General features: G+C 50.8%; 1 protein-coding gene across 7 annotated transcripts in view; it reads left to right on the top strand.

Annotated features, from left to right (window-relative positions):
• The window catches only part of FHAD1 (forkhead associated phosphopeptide binding domain 1), a 123,579-nt gene that overhangs the window by 96,127 nt on the left and 13,117 nt on the right, over positions 1 to 14,335 (top strand). For all 7 annotated transcript variants that reach the window (XM_074377367.1, XM_074377368.1, XM_074377369.1 and 4 more), the window contains 8 exons: positions 886 to 970; positions 2,870 to 2,976; positions 4,707 to 4,866; positions 6,080 to 6,212; positions 9,512 to 9,641; positions 10,319 to 10,443; positions 13,290 to 13,385; positions 13,814 to 14,034. In XM_074377367.1, the coding sequence (XP_074233468.1) occupies positions 886 to 970; positions 2,870 to 2,976; positions 4,707 to 4,866; positions 6,080 to 6,212; positions 9,512 to 9,641; positions 10,319 to 10,443; positions 13,290 to 13,385; positions 13,814 to 14,034 (1,057 nt within the window). The remainder of the gene's footprint in view (positions 1 to 885; positions 971 to 2,869; positions 2,977 to 4,706; positions 4,867 to 6,079; positions 6,213 to 9,511; positions 9,642 to 10,318; positions 10,444 to 13,289; positions 13,386 to 13,813; positions 14,035 to 14,335) is intronic.

Here is a 14,335-nt window from a genome sequence, read left to right as displayed (position 1 = left end):
CATTTGGGCTGGAGAGGTCTTTGCTGCGGGACTGTCCTGTGCACTGTTCAGTGCTGAGCAGCGTCCCTGGCCCACAAGATGCCCGTAGCCCCCAGCCCCACCCCCACCCCAGTGGGACAACCAAAAATGTCTCCAGACCTGGTCAGATGTCCCTGGTTGAGAACCATGGTCCTAGTCTCAAGCCAGTGACAAGCCTCATGCATTCGTTCACTCAGCACTCCTAACTGAGCATCTGCTATGTCCCAAGCTCATTCTAGGCACTGGAGGGTCAGTGATGGACCAGCCAGGCAGGGTCCCTGCATTTAACCAAATTACTGCCCTGCCAGGGGGCCTGCCTGGAATGAACAGGTCAGAGGGAGGATGTTTAAGCTGGGACCTGAGAGTGACTACCTCTTTGTCCCCCACACTTAGATCCGTGCCTGCTGTTCAGCAGATGCTCCATAAATATTTGTTGAATGAATAAATGAGAGAGTGAGAGTGTGACTGAGGGCCAGGGGCTGAGGATGTGGGAGGTGAGGACAGCACAGACTGGTCTGAGTGGAGAGGACGAAATGGGGCAGGAGGTGTGACCCAGGAGTTGAGGCACCAACTCTCACCACTTAGCTGAGCGGTCACCAGCTGTTTCCTTCACTCCTGTGCCTGTTTCCTCATCTGTCGGTGGAGTCGATGACCCCTGCCTTAGAGGGCAGCTAGAAGGATTTCAGGAGTTGAGGAGGGTTGAGAGGTCACAGAACACACAGCGGTTGTCATCAGGTAGAGAGGGCTGCGGGGTGGGAGGGAGGGTTTACACGTTGGGAAAGACGCAGGTGTGTTGATAAGCACAAGGGACGGAGCGCGTCTGTCTCATGAGGACTGTCGTAACGCCCGCGTGTCCCTCTGATTCAGCCCAGGAGGGGGAAGCACATCCGAGCCCCGCAGCGGCGCCTCCCGTGGAGAGCAGGGCCAAAGACACAGTGTGCGACCGCCTGATGTGAGTACCCCAGCGTGTGTGAGCTCCAGACCCAACCCCTGCCTCTGGCCACGTCGTCAGGACCTGGGAAGCGGAGCTGAGTGTGGGCTATTCTTGCTGCTATCTGAGTTTCTCGATTCTTTAGCAAGTCAGGCTGGCGTCATGGAAAGATCTGGGTAGATCGGTGTTCAAATCCGAACTCAACACTCTCCGGGCACGTGGCCCTGGGCAAGTCACGTCACCTCGCTGTGCCTCTGCTTCCCCACTTGGGAGATAAGGAGGCACTGGAAAGCCAGCTAATGCTATGGTTAGCTGTCTTTGCCTGCCCAAGGCAAGCGCATTCCTGGGCATTATAAGCAGGTTTCAAACAGTGGAGACCACTTGGTAGAGTGGAGTCCTGGAGAGGCATAAAAGTTAAGGGGTTGGACTAAAGACCTTGAAGATCCCTCCCAACCCCAAAGTCCACCCCTCAAGCCTCCAGGAACTGACAATTTCCAGAGAAACAAAACCCCTGGATGGAGAGATCCAGAAACCACTGTCAAGCAGCGTACAAACAAGAAGGCGCTGATGAGCTGCATGGACGGGATTCAGAAAGCTTCTCAGAGAATGGAAACCACCAGCCTGAGCCTTGCACAATATCAGTTACCAAAGTCACAAGGGCAAAGATACTCGGATACTCGGCCTCCATGTTCTGAAAAGTTCTAACTGACGACTCCTGGTGGAAAGATCTCTCTCTAGACACAGCAGGAGCCTCGACCGGGAGAAGAATCAGCTCCACGTTCTCTGGTCCACTTTGTCAGCTGCGCACTCCTTTGAGTCTTAGAGGTTCATCTTCATGTCGGAAGAGTTACAGCCAAGGAGGTTAGATGGATAGACAGATAGACAGACAGATACACACACGTGTATGGTTATATCCATTCTGATGGTCAACAATCTTTTTTTTTTTTTGACATGCAACCTGCCAGTATTTTTCTTTATCCCGTAATAAACACACACTCAACCTTCAAAAGCCTGCATAAGAGGAGCCTGGACTTCAGAAGCCTGTGAAATGACATTAATACCTGCCCAGAGACTGAAGCTCTTAACCCTCTTTGGAACGCACAAGACTTCAGCTCTTCCTCCTGCCTCCAAAACACACACAAACACACACACACACACACCCCATGCCTTCCCAGGGCTGGAATGTCTCACACCTGCTCAGAACCCATCCTGTGTTCTCCCCGTGACCGCCATCAAGGCACCTCACCCTCGTCACTCTGGACCCCTTCCCGGGTAACACCGTCTTCCCTGTCAGCCTCCCTGATCCTTCAGTTACCAAAGATGTCCCACCCTCTGGGCAATGGGGGATGGGGCTGTCCTCATCCCACCCTCCCTGTGTCCCCCTTGGTTTTACGGGCCCCAAAGCCCACCCCTCCGCAAAGGGTCTCGTGAACACCACTTCATGTGGTCCCACCTCCCTCCATCAGGAGTTACAGGAAGCTGGTGAGAGAATGGCAACCATGCTGTCCTCCTCTCTCTCTCCTTCCTCGTCCTCAGGGAATCCCTGAACCCACAATAAATAGTCTCCTGTCCTCTTTCCACCAAAGATCAAAAGTCCACGAGAGCGCTGGTTCACGCTGACAGGCACACTTGAGCAGGAAGAGGTGTCATCCTCACAGAAATTGTATTTCAGCCCCCAAGCAAACCCAGCCGGGAGCCTTTGTTCTGCTTCACATATTTCTTTTTAATGAAAGTGCATCAGATGGATTTTTTGTTTCAAGAATTTTTCAGGAGCGTGCTTACCGCCCTCGCTGGGACCCGGTATCACATGGACCACCGCTGATTGGGGATCACTTTGCCTTTGTATTCAGCCCCTTCCAGGCACTCGAGGCACCTCGGAGATTGAGTTGAACTGACTCAGTCTGTTTTTGTGAATTTCAGAGAGGATTTACTGACTGCTCAGAAGGAAATCCTATCTCAGCAGGAGATCATCATGAAGTTAAGGAAAAACCTTAACGAAGCCCACAGCCGAATGTCCGATTTGAGAGGTGTGTACAGTTGCCTGTGTCTCCTGATGTCCTGACCCACTTGGAGAAAGGAAAGAAACGGGGCTTAAGGGTTGGGAAGCCGGCCATTAAAAATCCCACTCAACCTTTCCAGGCTGTTACCACACTTGTAACCCAGGGTCAGCCAACACTGTATCCCAGGTATGGCGCTGATTCTGTTTGATACGGGGCATACTCTCGAATGGCTCTGGACCTCTGGGTGGAAGTGCAAAGTTCTTTTTGGGGGAGAATCTCCTTTTCCCACAGAGGATGTGTCTCTGGGAGCAAAGGCTTGGAGGTCAACCCGTGGGCCCCCCTTGGCAGGCCAGCCTGCACATACCCGAGCTTGGGGACCTAGAGTAAGGTGTTCCCCCCAGCCTCTCCTTCCCCTGACGCAAGAACGCCTGCAACACACCTGCCCCCTGGGGTTGATGTGGACATCAGGGGCCACCTGGAGCAGGGGCAAAAGAGCTCTGAGGTCTACTCTCTTCTGGATGGACATCGGTCTGGCTGAACAGTCCTGCTTTCCTCCTCTTCTCTTCTCCTCAGACTGTTCTTTCTGCCTCCCTTCCCCCTGCTTCTTACCGCTGACGTCTCTGTCCCACCCCTGGCTTCCATCAAGCCAGAAGGCACAGGCAGCCAGGAGTTGGGAGATGTTCCCAGGCTTGGGTATGCGGAGGGAGGATGGGGAGGGCTCTTGTCTCGTCCCCATCTCATACCCTGTGCATCCCAAGGCTTCAGCGGTATTCGCTCCCTAGGTCTGGACTTGTTAGTGGCCCCAGGGCTTTTATGGCAGAATTTTTCAAAAATGAGTGACTTTTTCCCCCATACTAAGGTATGAGAACAAGTGGTAGAAAGGCTACAATATCCAGTTCTAGAACCAGGCAGCATTAGACCCACTTCTGGATCTGCTGTTTCTTAGCTGGGTGACTTTAGGCAAGTCACTGGACCTCTCTGAACCTCAATTTCTGCCTTTGTGACGTAGGAGTCTTACTAGTAACTGCCTTGCAGGGTTGCTGTGATGATTCCAGGCAATGCAGGTGTCTTAGTTTGCGTTTTCCCGGAGCAGATCCCAAGACTAGGATTCTGCTGCAGGCGGTTTATTTGAGAGATGATCCCAAGACACAACAGCAGTTAAATGGGAAAGGGAAGAAAGCAGGTGATGGCTGGGCTGTCAGCCAGCGGGCACAGCGGGCGACCGGAGCTTAATTCTGCAGGGGATGCTGGGAGCAGCGTGGTCACCTGCGTCGGGTGCCCACCGGAGGTGGGAGGGCCTGGGCTGTGTTCTCGCCTCCCCTGTCCTTGGCTGGAGGCTGTTTCACCTGGCAGACTCCTGAGCAGAGCAGGCTCCAGAGGCCTTAGAACACCTTGAGCAAACAGATGCAGAAGCAGGCAGCTGAAGGTCACCAGGTGCCCCGAAATGCCACAGGCACACGGGCCCCGCCAGCTGGGCTCGGGCAGGAGCACAGACCGCCTCCTGGAGCCAGAGCTCACGAGAAGGTGATGCTGGTGCGCTCTGTTGCTGTTTTGTTGTTGTTGTTGTTATTGCTTTTTCTTTTTTTTGCAAAGATGGAAGCAGACCTCTTGGCCATAGTCTGAAGACCCCCGAGAATTCCCAGCTGGTGGACCTGCCTCATGGTTTTTGTGGGTCTGGCAGGTCTACTGCAGCCCTAGGGAAGACCCAGAGCGGGAGACCCATGCCCCACCCTCACCATCTTTCATGTCGCTCCCAGGGGAGCTTAACGAGAAGCAGAAGGTGGAACTGGAGCAGAATGTGGCGCTGGTCCAGCAACAAAGCAGCGAACTGAATGTGCTGAAGGAAAAGATGGCACAGGTGACCAGCCTGGTGGAAAAGAAGGACAAGGAGCTAGAGGTCCTCAAGCAGGCACTCAGGTGTGTGGGAGGGTCTGCGTGGCGCGGGGAGCCCAGGCACACCCAAGTGGCCAAGGAGCCTTGCACAGAGAGAGCAGACCTAGTCAATGCTGGTTGAGGAATTGAAGGAGTGAACAGATGAATGAATAAATGACATAGGTTTCATTGCTTCACAATGTCATCATTCACAACAAAACAAGGCCTTGCTCAGTCCTGTGTATCTCAGACATTCCTGCCCAATATTCCAGGTAGAGCTCAACTTAAATGCCACTTCCTCCAGGAAGCCCTCCATCTCTCACCCTCACCAAACATAGCCAGGGGCTTCTGCTCTGCTTGGGGTCCCTCAGCCCTGGCACTCCACTTGACCTTATGCTACTCACACAGCCAGGCTGCTACTGCCTGTTGAAGTGTCTGCTTTCCCCACAAGGAACCCTGTGTAGACCATGCCTGCTATTGACTCCCCAGCATTCACATAGTGCCTCGCATATAAAGGAACTTCCTAAATATTGATTGAACAAATGTATAAACAGGAAGTGTCAGAAGTCCATTTAAAATAAATATATTGTTGTCCCATGGATTCGTCTAAAAAAATACATGTGAGTTTGCATTTTCATCAATAGCGTGTCCATATTTTGACATAAGATTAATGTTTTTCCCAAGAAACTTTGAGTAAAACTGACGTCTCACGTATGTCCTGTAGCTGCTACCCATGCCTCATGGCTCATGGCCAAGGCCGACTCACCTAGTGGTTAAGAGAACGGCTCTGGACCCAGGCTGCCTGGGTTCAAGGCCAGGCGCCTTCACCACAAGCTCTGGGACCACAGGCAAATTGCTACGTGTCTCTTTCATTGTCAGTAGAATGGGGCAAAGAGAGTCCCCAGCCCCTGGGACCGTGATGAGAAATAGACGGGTCCACACCCACAAAGTGTTAGAAACAGCAGCCCCTCAGTAAATCCCCCTATATGTGCCACAGCAGGTGTCCTGCAGACCCAGGGCCAGAAGCAAGGCTGGGTAGGTGCCTTCCTCCCTGGCCACTACCCGGTAAGTCCCCTGGAACTAAATTCTCTAGAAATCTTCAGGCAGGAGGCTTAAAGACTTGAAGACTTCAGCTACCTGCAAAAAGGGAGCTCCTTTTCCTATTCTGCTTGGGTGGGTACAGAGGTGATCCACGGTCCCCAGAACGTCGTGCTCCTAACCCAGCCTGCTGTCCAGTGACTCCTCTTCTCTGCCCTAGGGCCTCCCAAGAGAAACACAAGCCCCAGCTGCACAAGGAGAAGGACCAGAAGCCCAGGAACACGACCCAGATGTGTGACATCTCAGTGCAGATAGAACCAATCCACACCGACATTTTCTTGAGCAGCCAAGAGGTGAGTGCCTGCCCTGTCCTGAGCGCCCAGGACAAGCTAAGAAAGAGCCCCATGGTGGCTTTCTTTGCTTTTGAGAGCATCTTCACTTTAAGTTCCAAAAATACTACTTGCTTCGGTGAAATGCGTGAAGTAAAAAAGCGGAAGTCCTGCCTCTTGAATTGCAGAGGTTTTGGCAAAGAACAGCTTGGCATTTGCACCATCAGACCCTTTCCTCACAGAAGCCGCCACAGCCTCATACAATCAGGACCGGGCAGTGGCTGAAGCTCAGGCTGGATCCTGTCTGCCTAGATTCCAGCCCCGATTCCTCCACTCAGACCCTGGGGACGTGCCTGAGGGCCAATTCCCTCATCTGGAAAGTGAGAATATCGCCAGTCACCATCTCATGGGGTCGTTGAGAAATAAATTTTATTTATACACACAAACATGCACAAACTTAAATAGACATACATTTATTTAACAGAATTTTTTTTTGCAAATGATGGTATCATATGTATTCTGCAACTTTTTTTCCCCACATGACACTATTTAACGGGCATATTTTCAAGTGAGCGTGTAAAGATCTACCTCATTCTTTTAAACGGTGGCGTTGAATTCCATCATGTCCTTTTTATCCAACCAGCCTTGTGATGATGGACATTTAAGTTGCTTTTACTTCCAGCCATTGCTGTAGTTAATATCCTTGTACATACGTAGAACAGATTCCTAGATGTCCAGAGGACATCCTCCGTTGTCCAGACTGCCTTCCCAGAGAGCCGGGCTGTTTATGCTGCCTGGCTGGCTCTTGGTGATCTCTGCCCGGAAAGAAGCCTTTGCACGCCCGGAAGGCGGGCTGTGGGCACGGGGCTTCCTCGAGGCCCCGGCTTTCCTGGAGTCCGGGGATGCCCTTTCCCCCTCTGTTTTACAAAACTAGAGAGCAGGACGTTTCAGTAATGGGCTTTGGATTTTCACTTGGAAACAGGGCCAAATGTGTCAGCTTGGCTTCCTGCTCTCTCAAAGATGCCTTTCCCCTGCCAGACAGCAGTGAGCCAGGGCCCAGCCGGCCTTCCTTGGCACTGATCACCGTCCAGAGAACTTTAACAGAAGTGTCTCCTTCTTGCTCCGGGCGGCCGGGCACAGGGGCTGCAGTGGCTTCCCTCAGCTGTGAGCTCCGAGGGGCTGGGACCAGGTCCCTCTCCCGTTGGAGAATCCCAGGCTCTCAGCGCAGGACCCGGCCCATGTTCGTTCACACATTCAACAACTGTTGAGCACTTGCTGTATGCCAGGCCCTGTGCTGGGTGCAGGAGAGGGTACCCAGAGTCCCTGCCCACACCAGACCCCCTCTGACTCTGCACGTGTTTGCTGGAAAGGATGGTTGACTGGACGCCCGTGGTTTTAGTTATGAGATGGAATTTGTTGAGGAGGATGGGGGAGGGAGGCTGAGGATAGAAGGGAAAAAGGATTTGTTCTTTCCCAGAGCGGCTTTCCGCACGCAGCCTGCTTCCTGCTTTGTAAACCAGAGTGGGTCAGAGGGCCTAAGAGTTGTATGAGAAAGAATCTCCCTCTTCTCTAAATAAACAAATTCCCAGAAGAGCCACGAGGAAGGGTCACATCAGTGCTCTCCAGGCAGAGGAAAGTCTGTCGCAGAACTTCGCTGCTGTGGCTGCCCTACCCCCAAGGCCTGGAAGATACAGCAGGATTGGGGCAGCGTAGCATGAGGGAGGGGGCTCTTAAAGACAAGGTGGGGGGGAGGGGCTCTGCAGAAGGAGGTTGGGAGCAGAGCCTGGAGGAAATGCAGGGATGAGTGATGGGGACGTGTGGGGGTGGGGAGGAGCAGCCCTAGGAGGACCTCAGGCTGGGCTCCTGGCCTTGTACCCCTGGTGGCCAGCGTGGGGCGTGGCACGTGTCCTGTGGGCCTTTAATAAGCATTTGATGAATCAAGAAACGGAACAAATAACTCTTCCTCCCCTCTCCTCTGCTGTGTTTTCCTGGTAGCATTTGTCACTTTCTGGAATTATTTGCCTGCCTGTCTGCTTGTTCGTTGCGTCTGCCCCGTAGGAATGAGGCCCCAGCAGCAGAGCCTGTCCGCCTGGTTCCCCTCCTCTCCCTGGCGCCTAAGACAGTGTCTGGGTGCCGCCTCTCTCTCTCTCCCTGAACCGAAACTGTTATAAGATTGTTGTAAAAGAAGCAAATCGGCCATTTCTTCCCTTTCTTGCCATTTTGTCTGGGGCCTTTGCTAGAAGCAAGATCTGTATCTGAAAATCACTCCCAACATCCCATCCCATTTCCAGTTTCCCTCCTTGACATCTATCACTGCCCACCGTGTATTTTCCGCGACTATCTTATCTTCTGTCTCCTCCCACTAGGACGCAGACTCCTTGGCAGCAGGGGTTTTGCCAGTCTTCACGGCTGAGTCCCCAGGGCCTAGAGCGGGCATGGCACATAAAAATGCTCCACAAATGTGCACTGAGATTCATTGTGAAGTGAATGAATGAGTGAATGAATGAGTCATGGACCCTAGAGAAGCACTGTTTAATTTGGAGTCTATGACTGGGCTTTTTATTTATTTCAGTCTATGACTGAACCTCCAGAAGTTGTATGCAAATTTTTGTGCATATGTGACTTTTTCTGGAGGAAGGAAGCCTGCACTCTTCCTAATCTCAAAGGGATGTCCGTGACCCTAAAAAGATGAAGGCGATCTCTCCTTATATGTGCCCTTCGTAAACCCAACTCTAGCTACATGGCTACCATATTGGATGGTGCAGATACGGGACATTGCGATCATCACAGAAAGTTCTGTCGGACCACACTGTTCCAGGGACTCCAGAAGTTCCAGAGGGGTGTTTTCCTTTCTCTACACCAGCCAAGAGCCAGACCATCTAATTCCCCCTAGCAAATATTTGACCACCATCCTTATTACCAGCTAAGAAGAGAGTATCGCTTATCCTCATCTGAAAATGCCCCTCCAGGAGCAGAATTCGATGTGATTGTTCAGAGATGAGACCAGAGTGACAAGTGGAAACCCAAGCTTAGAAGAATATGAGAAGAAAAAAATAAGTAAAATGTGGGGAGGGAACATATGGAGGGTGTCTCTCATTTACAGTGATGCTAAGAAGGTGGGAAAGTTGGAAATTTTCCTAGATGTGACTTTACATTTGAAATGAAAATTTTTAATTCCTTCTCTGCTGAAGCCCCTTAACAATACATTCCAAGGTACTAACTGCCAGAGTTTCTGCTGTCCGTGAATTGTTCATGCTTCCTTAAACATAAGAGAGAGATTCTGATCCCTAATTAAGCAGCTGTCTGCATCGTTCTGGCCACAGGAGCAGTCCTTCAGTGATCTAGGGGCCAAGTGCAAAGGGTCCCGGCACGAGGAAGTCATTCAGCGTCAGAAAAAGGCCTTATCCGAGCTACGTGCGCGAATTAAAGAACTGGAGAAGGCCAGCTCATCAAGTGAGTTTCCCCCTTCCCAGTCGCCCCCTCCGCGCTCAGAGCCATGGGCCCCAGACTCTAGGTTTCCCTTTGGGGACTGACCAATTTGCCAGGACCACCGTCTTCTAAACCCATCATCTCATCACTGAAAGGAGGTCATAATACAAAAAAAAAAAAAAAAAAAGATGGGGCAGACATGATCTCTCAGTCAGGGGCAGGCGTTAATATTAAATAAATAATATTTCATGAAAAACTCACTATATTGTCCTTTTTCTCATTTTACTGTGGCCCGGTAGAAACTTTGTCACAGACTGACATTGTGCAACGATTGACCTTGGGGAACTTCCTGTAATAAATACTCTGTTTAGAGTGGATAGGGCTCTCAAGAAACCAAGCTTCCTGCTGGGTGGAGCACTGGGCTAGGACCCAGAAGCCCAGGTTCAAGTTACACCCCCGCACCTGTGGCTGGAGGTTTACCCTCAACGCCTCGGACCTGTGAGGCTGCAGTCTTATACTGGCTGTGTGTCCTTGGACAAGTCAGTTCACCTCTCTGGGCCTCAGTTCCTCACTTGCCAAGGAAGGATTGTAAGGATGAACACCGGCCCATGGTAAGCATCCAGTAAACAGCAGGGGTGATGATTACATACAATAACTTCTTCCTGAGCCTTTCTTTTGAGTCTAAATTATTTCTTTTATAGGTCATAAGGACCACACGAATGAACCATTTCTAGACGTAAAGACTCTCAGATTGGATAAAAATGTCCAGAAAATATTGGATATACAACCTGATTCGCCAGGTGTTTCAAGAATAGAGATCCGAGCGGTAACCAAAGAACAAACTTGCCTCGCGGTGACTGACACGTGGGGGAGGGTGGGCGTGAGGGCAGACACTAGCTGTGTGCCCGGCACCACCATGCCTGGCCGTGGCTTGAGGCCAGGTTCTCCCTGATGGGCTAGCAACTGTACCGACCAGCATCAGTGCCTGGCCGTCCACAGTCCGATGTTGGAGTAGAAAGGCAGCGTCCCATTGTGCACAGCATGAGGTGTCATTGCACTGACACTGGCCAGATCTATCTCGGGACCCTCCTTTTCACATCACATGTTAAATTCTGCAACAAATAGTCAACAGGCTAATTTACGCCATGAGTTTGCCAAAAGTTTGCTTTTTGCTGTAAACTGAATCACATGAACACATAAAGGGTAGCAGGAGGGAGCCATGATGATTAAGGGGACACAAGGTCTAGAATCAGAGACCGGTTCCCTAATCCCAGCTCCGCAAGCTGTGTGACCTTGGGTGGGCTCTTAACCTTTCTGGGACTCCCCTGCCCAGCTGTAAAATGATGATGGAAAAACTAAAGGAGATAATTATGTAAAGTGCTTATGCCAGTGCCTAGCTCATAGTCAACACTTAATAAATGACAGCTGTTATTATTATTAAGTAGTATTTAGATAGTATTATTCAAGAAAGCCTCCTTTCCTTAGGGCACAGTTTGATTTGCCAGGATTTTCTAAAGTAATTTGACTGTTAGGTTGAAGGTGCCCTGTCCCCTAAATGGATGTTTGATGGGGCGTTTGATTGACACATGACAATGGACAGCTCTGCTCTGTGTTAATTACGGGATCTAAATCCTGCTGCAGCTGGATCTAAACCGTCCATGGACATTAGGAAGAAATAACAAAGTCATCCTATCTGCAACAGTGTTCTCTCCAGCCATTTTTCTAGACATTTGTTAGAGATGGGAGTCTTCAGAAATGTATTGGTTTTCCTGGTAAAATCAAACCCTCATTCTCCGAGGTTGGGAGTGGAGGGACCATCTCCAGGTGGGGAGCTCATATCCTGATCCTGCTTCGAAGAGTTACCTTCTTCTGGGGAGAGACCCCTCATCCCACCACTGACACCACACAGCCAGAAACCTCCCAACTCCCAATCCTCCAAAGCTGGCCACAGTTAGAATTAAAAGAGAAGGAGCAGGAGGAAGAATAGCTGATGGGAGAGGGTGCGGCTCAGTGGTGGAGCGTGCTTAGCATGCACGAGGTCCTGGGCTCAATCCCCAGTATCTCCACTGAAATACATAAACCTGATTACGTGCCCTCCCCCAGTGAGTAAATAAGTAACGACAACAAAGAATAGCTGACATCTAAGAAGTGCTTACTGTGCGCCAGGCACTGAGCTCAGCCCACTACACGCAGTGCTTCATTTAACCCTCGCAGCAGCCTTGTGTCATAGTTACTATTCTTATCCCCATTTAACAGATAGGAAAAGTTAAGGCTTCTAGAGGTCAAGTGCCCCAACCAAGGTCACAGAATAAGGAATGAAGAAGCCTGGACTCTGTCCCTGGTGGTCCGTCTGCTAGCCTGCAGAGACGGGGGCGGGGACTGTGTGACTGAACTCGAAGCCCAAGCTCCTCCTCAGTGAGCCTCCCTCAGGAAAAGAGGGGGGACCTGGAGGGGCGCAGAGGACGCAGCTCAGGGGAGCTGGAGACACTGAGCGGCGTCCCAGGTGGTTTTTGCAGTAGATCTGCCCTTACTGTCATCTGCGAAAGCCCTCTTTATTCTCATTGCTATAGACAGAGAAATGTGTCCACTCTTATCTATCACAGTCACTTAGGGGCCTTTATATTTTTGTACTTTTTTTTTAATCTCAGAAGTTTGCAATGTAGCCAACACATGCCATGGGCTAAGAGATGCTCATGGGAAGCACTTAAAACCCAGTGTTTTTTTAATTGAAGTATAGTCAGCTACAATGTGTCAGTTTCTGGTGTACAGCATCATGCTTTTAATGAGGTCTGTTATTCGTGGGCCTTCAGATCAGTTCCCTGTTCAGGCTGGGGTCCTTTCCACGCAGTCAGCTGGGCTTTCAGCAGCCAGCTGGCTGGCTGGGGTCTTAGCGAGCACACAGCTGCAAACACTGCTCTGCACTGCCTCTGGGAAGGGTCTAAAGTGATGCCCACCCACCAGGCTCTAGCGCCAGGAGACAGTCTGGCCAGATTTTGTGAGGGTCTAGATTTCGCTATATAAAAATGAGATTCCCTTAATAAAAGGAGGGTGGCTGTTTTCTATTTAACCTTCATTCATTCAACAAACATGCCCAGTATGCACCACTCTGTGCCCGGTGCCATGCTGGGCACACGGAAGGAGACAGTAAGCAAAAGCCACATGGTCCCCATTTCTCTGGAGCTTGTCATCTAGACCAGGGTTTCTCGACCTCAGTGCTGCTGATTTTTTGAGCCAGCTAACTCTTTTTGGGGGGAACTGTCCTGTGTATCATGGGGTGTTAAGCAGCAACCTTTTCCTCTAACCATGGATGCCAGTAGCAATTACAACAACCACAAACGTGTCCAGGCATTGCTAAGTGTCCCGGCAGTGGGGGAGGGTGGGCGAAGTCACCCCTGGTTGAGACCTGCTGGTCTAGAGGGGAGACAGACGATGAACAAAGAACGGGACAAGTGATGTGTCGTTTCAAAGAGAGTTGTGCTCTGAAGGGGTAGGAACACGGTTGTAAGGAATCAGTTCACAGAGGAGTCAGACTGGATTTAAAATCAACTCTCTTGAGTTATTCAGTAAACTTCCAGTGTTCGGTTATTCTCTGGGTTATTCTTCTGGATGTAGAAATTCGTAATAGAATGCCAAGAGTTTTTATTTCTTCTTTTTTTTTTTTTCCAATTTCAGCCTCAAAATGGCCTTTCCAGCCCAGGGCCCATCCTGGCCACCGAGAAGTTAGGGAAAATGGACATGGCTGAGGCTTTAGATCTCAGTGAAAAGCTGGTATGTGCATCTAGCACCAGTTCCCTTCCTGTCCAAACCTGCGTCCCCTGCAGTCAGTGTTAACCACGGGATAGTTTAACTAAACATCAACCCTGCAGACATACTTACTTGTTATAATAGCTCTGCAGGACCCGTCTACGATCCCAGCATGGGTTGGAAATTGCATAGCTGAATTCCTTGAAAAAGGAAGAATGAATGTTTGTATCTGTTGTCATTTTTTGCCCCCGTTCTCAGAAAGGCATAGTGTAAATGGACGCAGAGGGGGAATGAAAGTCGTCCTAAGAGCCCCAGTTGCACTCATTACAAAGCATGTGTTTGTCCTCTGCAACTGTGGAAAAGGAATGAAACAGAATTAGACGTTTGCCTCCTTAGCGTGGCCACCAGCAGCCTGGGGCCAGGCCTCTTATCTGCGAAACGCTCTCTCGTAGTACATGGATATGAGCACAACGCTGGGGAGTCTGATGAACATCAAAGACATGTCAGGTCACGTGTCCATGAAGTACCTCTCCCCCAAAGAGAGGGAGCGAGTCAACCAGCTTCGACAGAGAGACCTGGATCTGGTGTTTGATAAGATCACCCAGCTCAAGAACCGGCTGGAGAGAAAAGAGGAGCTTTTGAGAGGATATGAAAAAGACATCGAACAGCTCAGGTACCGCCCGGGGTCCCCGTGGCAAAGGCCCAAGCATCTTTTCTCCCAGCTAAACCTCGGGGCGGCAGCAGACCGGTAGGACCAGAACAGGAGGACAAAGGCCTGGGTGGGGGCGGGGGGAGCAGTGACACGGGATGATGACCGGGGCCTGACAGAGGCAAGTCTCTGGGTGAGAAAGCAGCGGTTGAAGTGCCCTACTCTCTCTTAAGCGATCAGGCGCACCTTTTATGAATCTGCCTGATGTTTCACCACGTGTGTGCTTTGCATGATTCCATCCTGTTTTCCGTGGCATCAGCTCCCC

Source organism: Camelus bactrianus, chromosome 13, assembly GCF_048773025.1.
Source record: "Camelus bactrianus isolate YW-2024 breed Bactrian camel chromosome 13, ASM4877302v1, whole genome shotgun sequence".
NCBI classification, from domain to species: domain Eukaryota; kingdom Metazoa; phylum Chordata; class Mammalia; order Artiodactyla; family Camelidae; genus Camelus; species Camelus bactrianus.
This window is presented reverse-complemented; position numbering and strand designations above follow the sequence as displayed.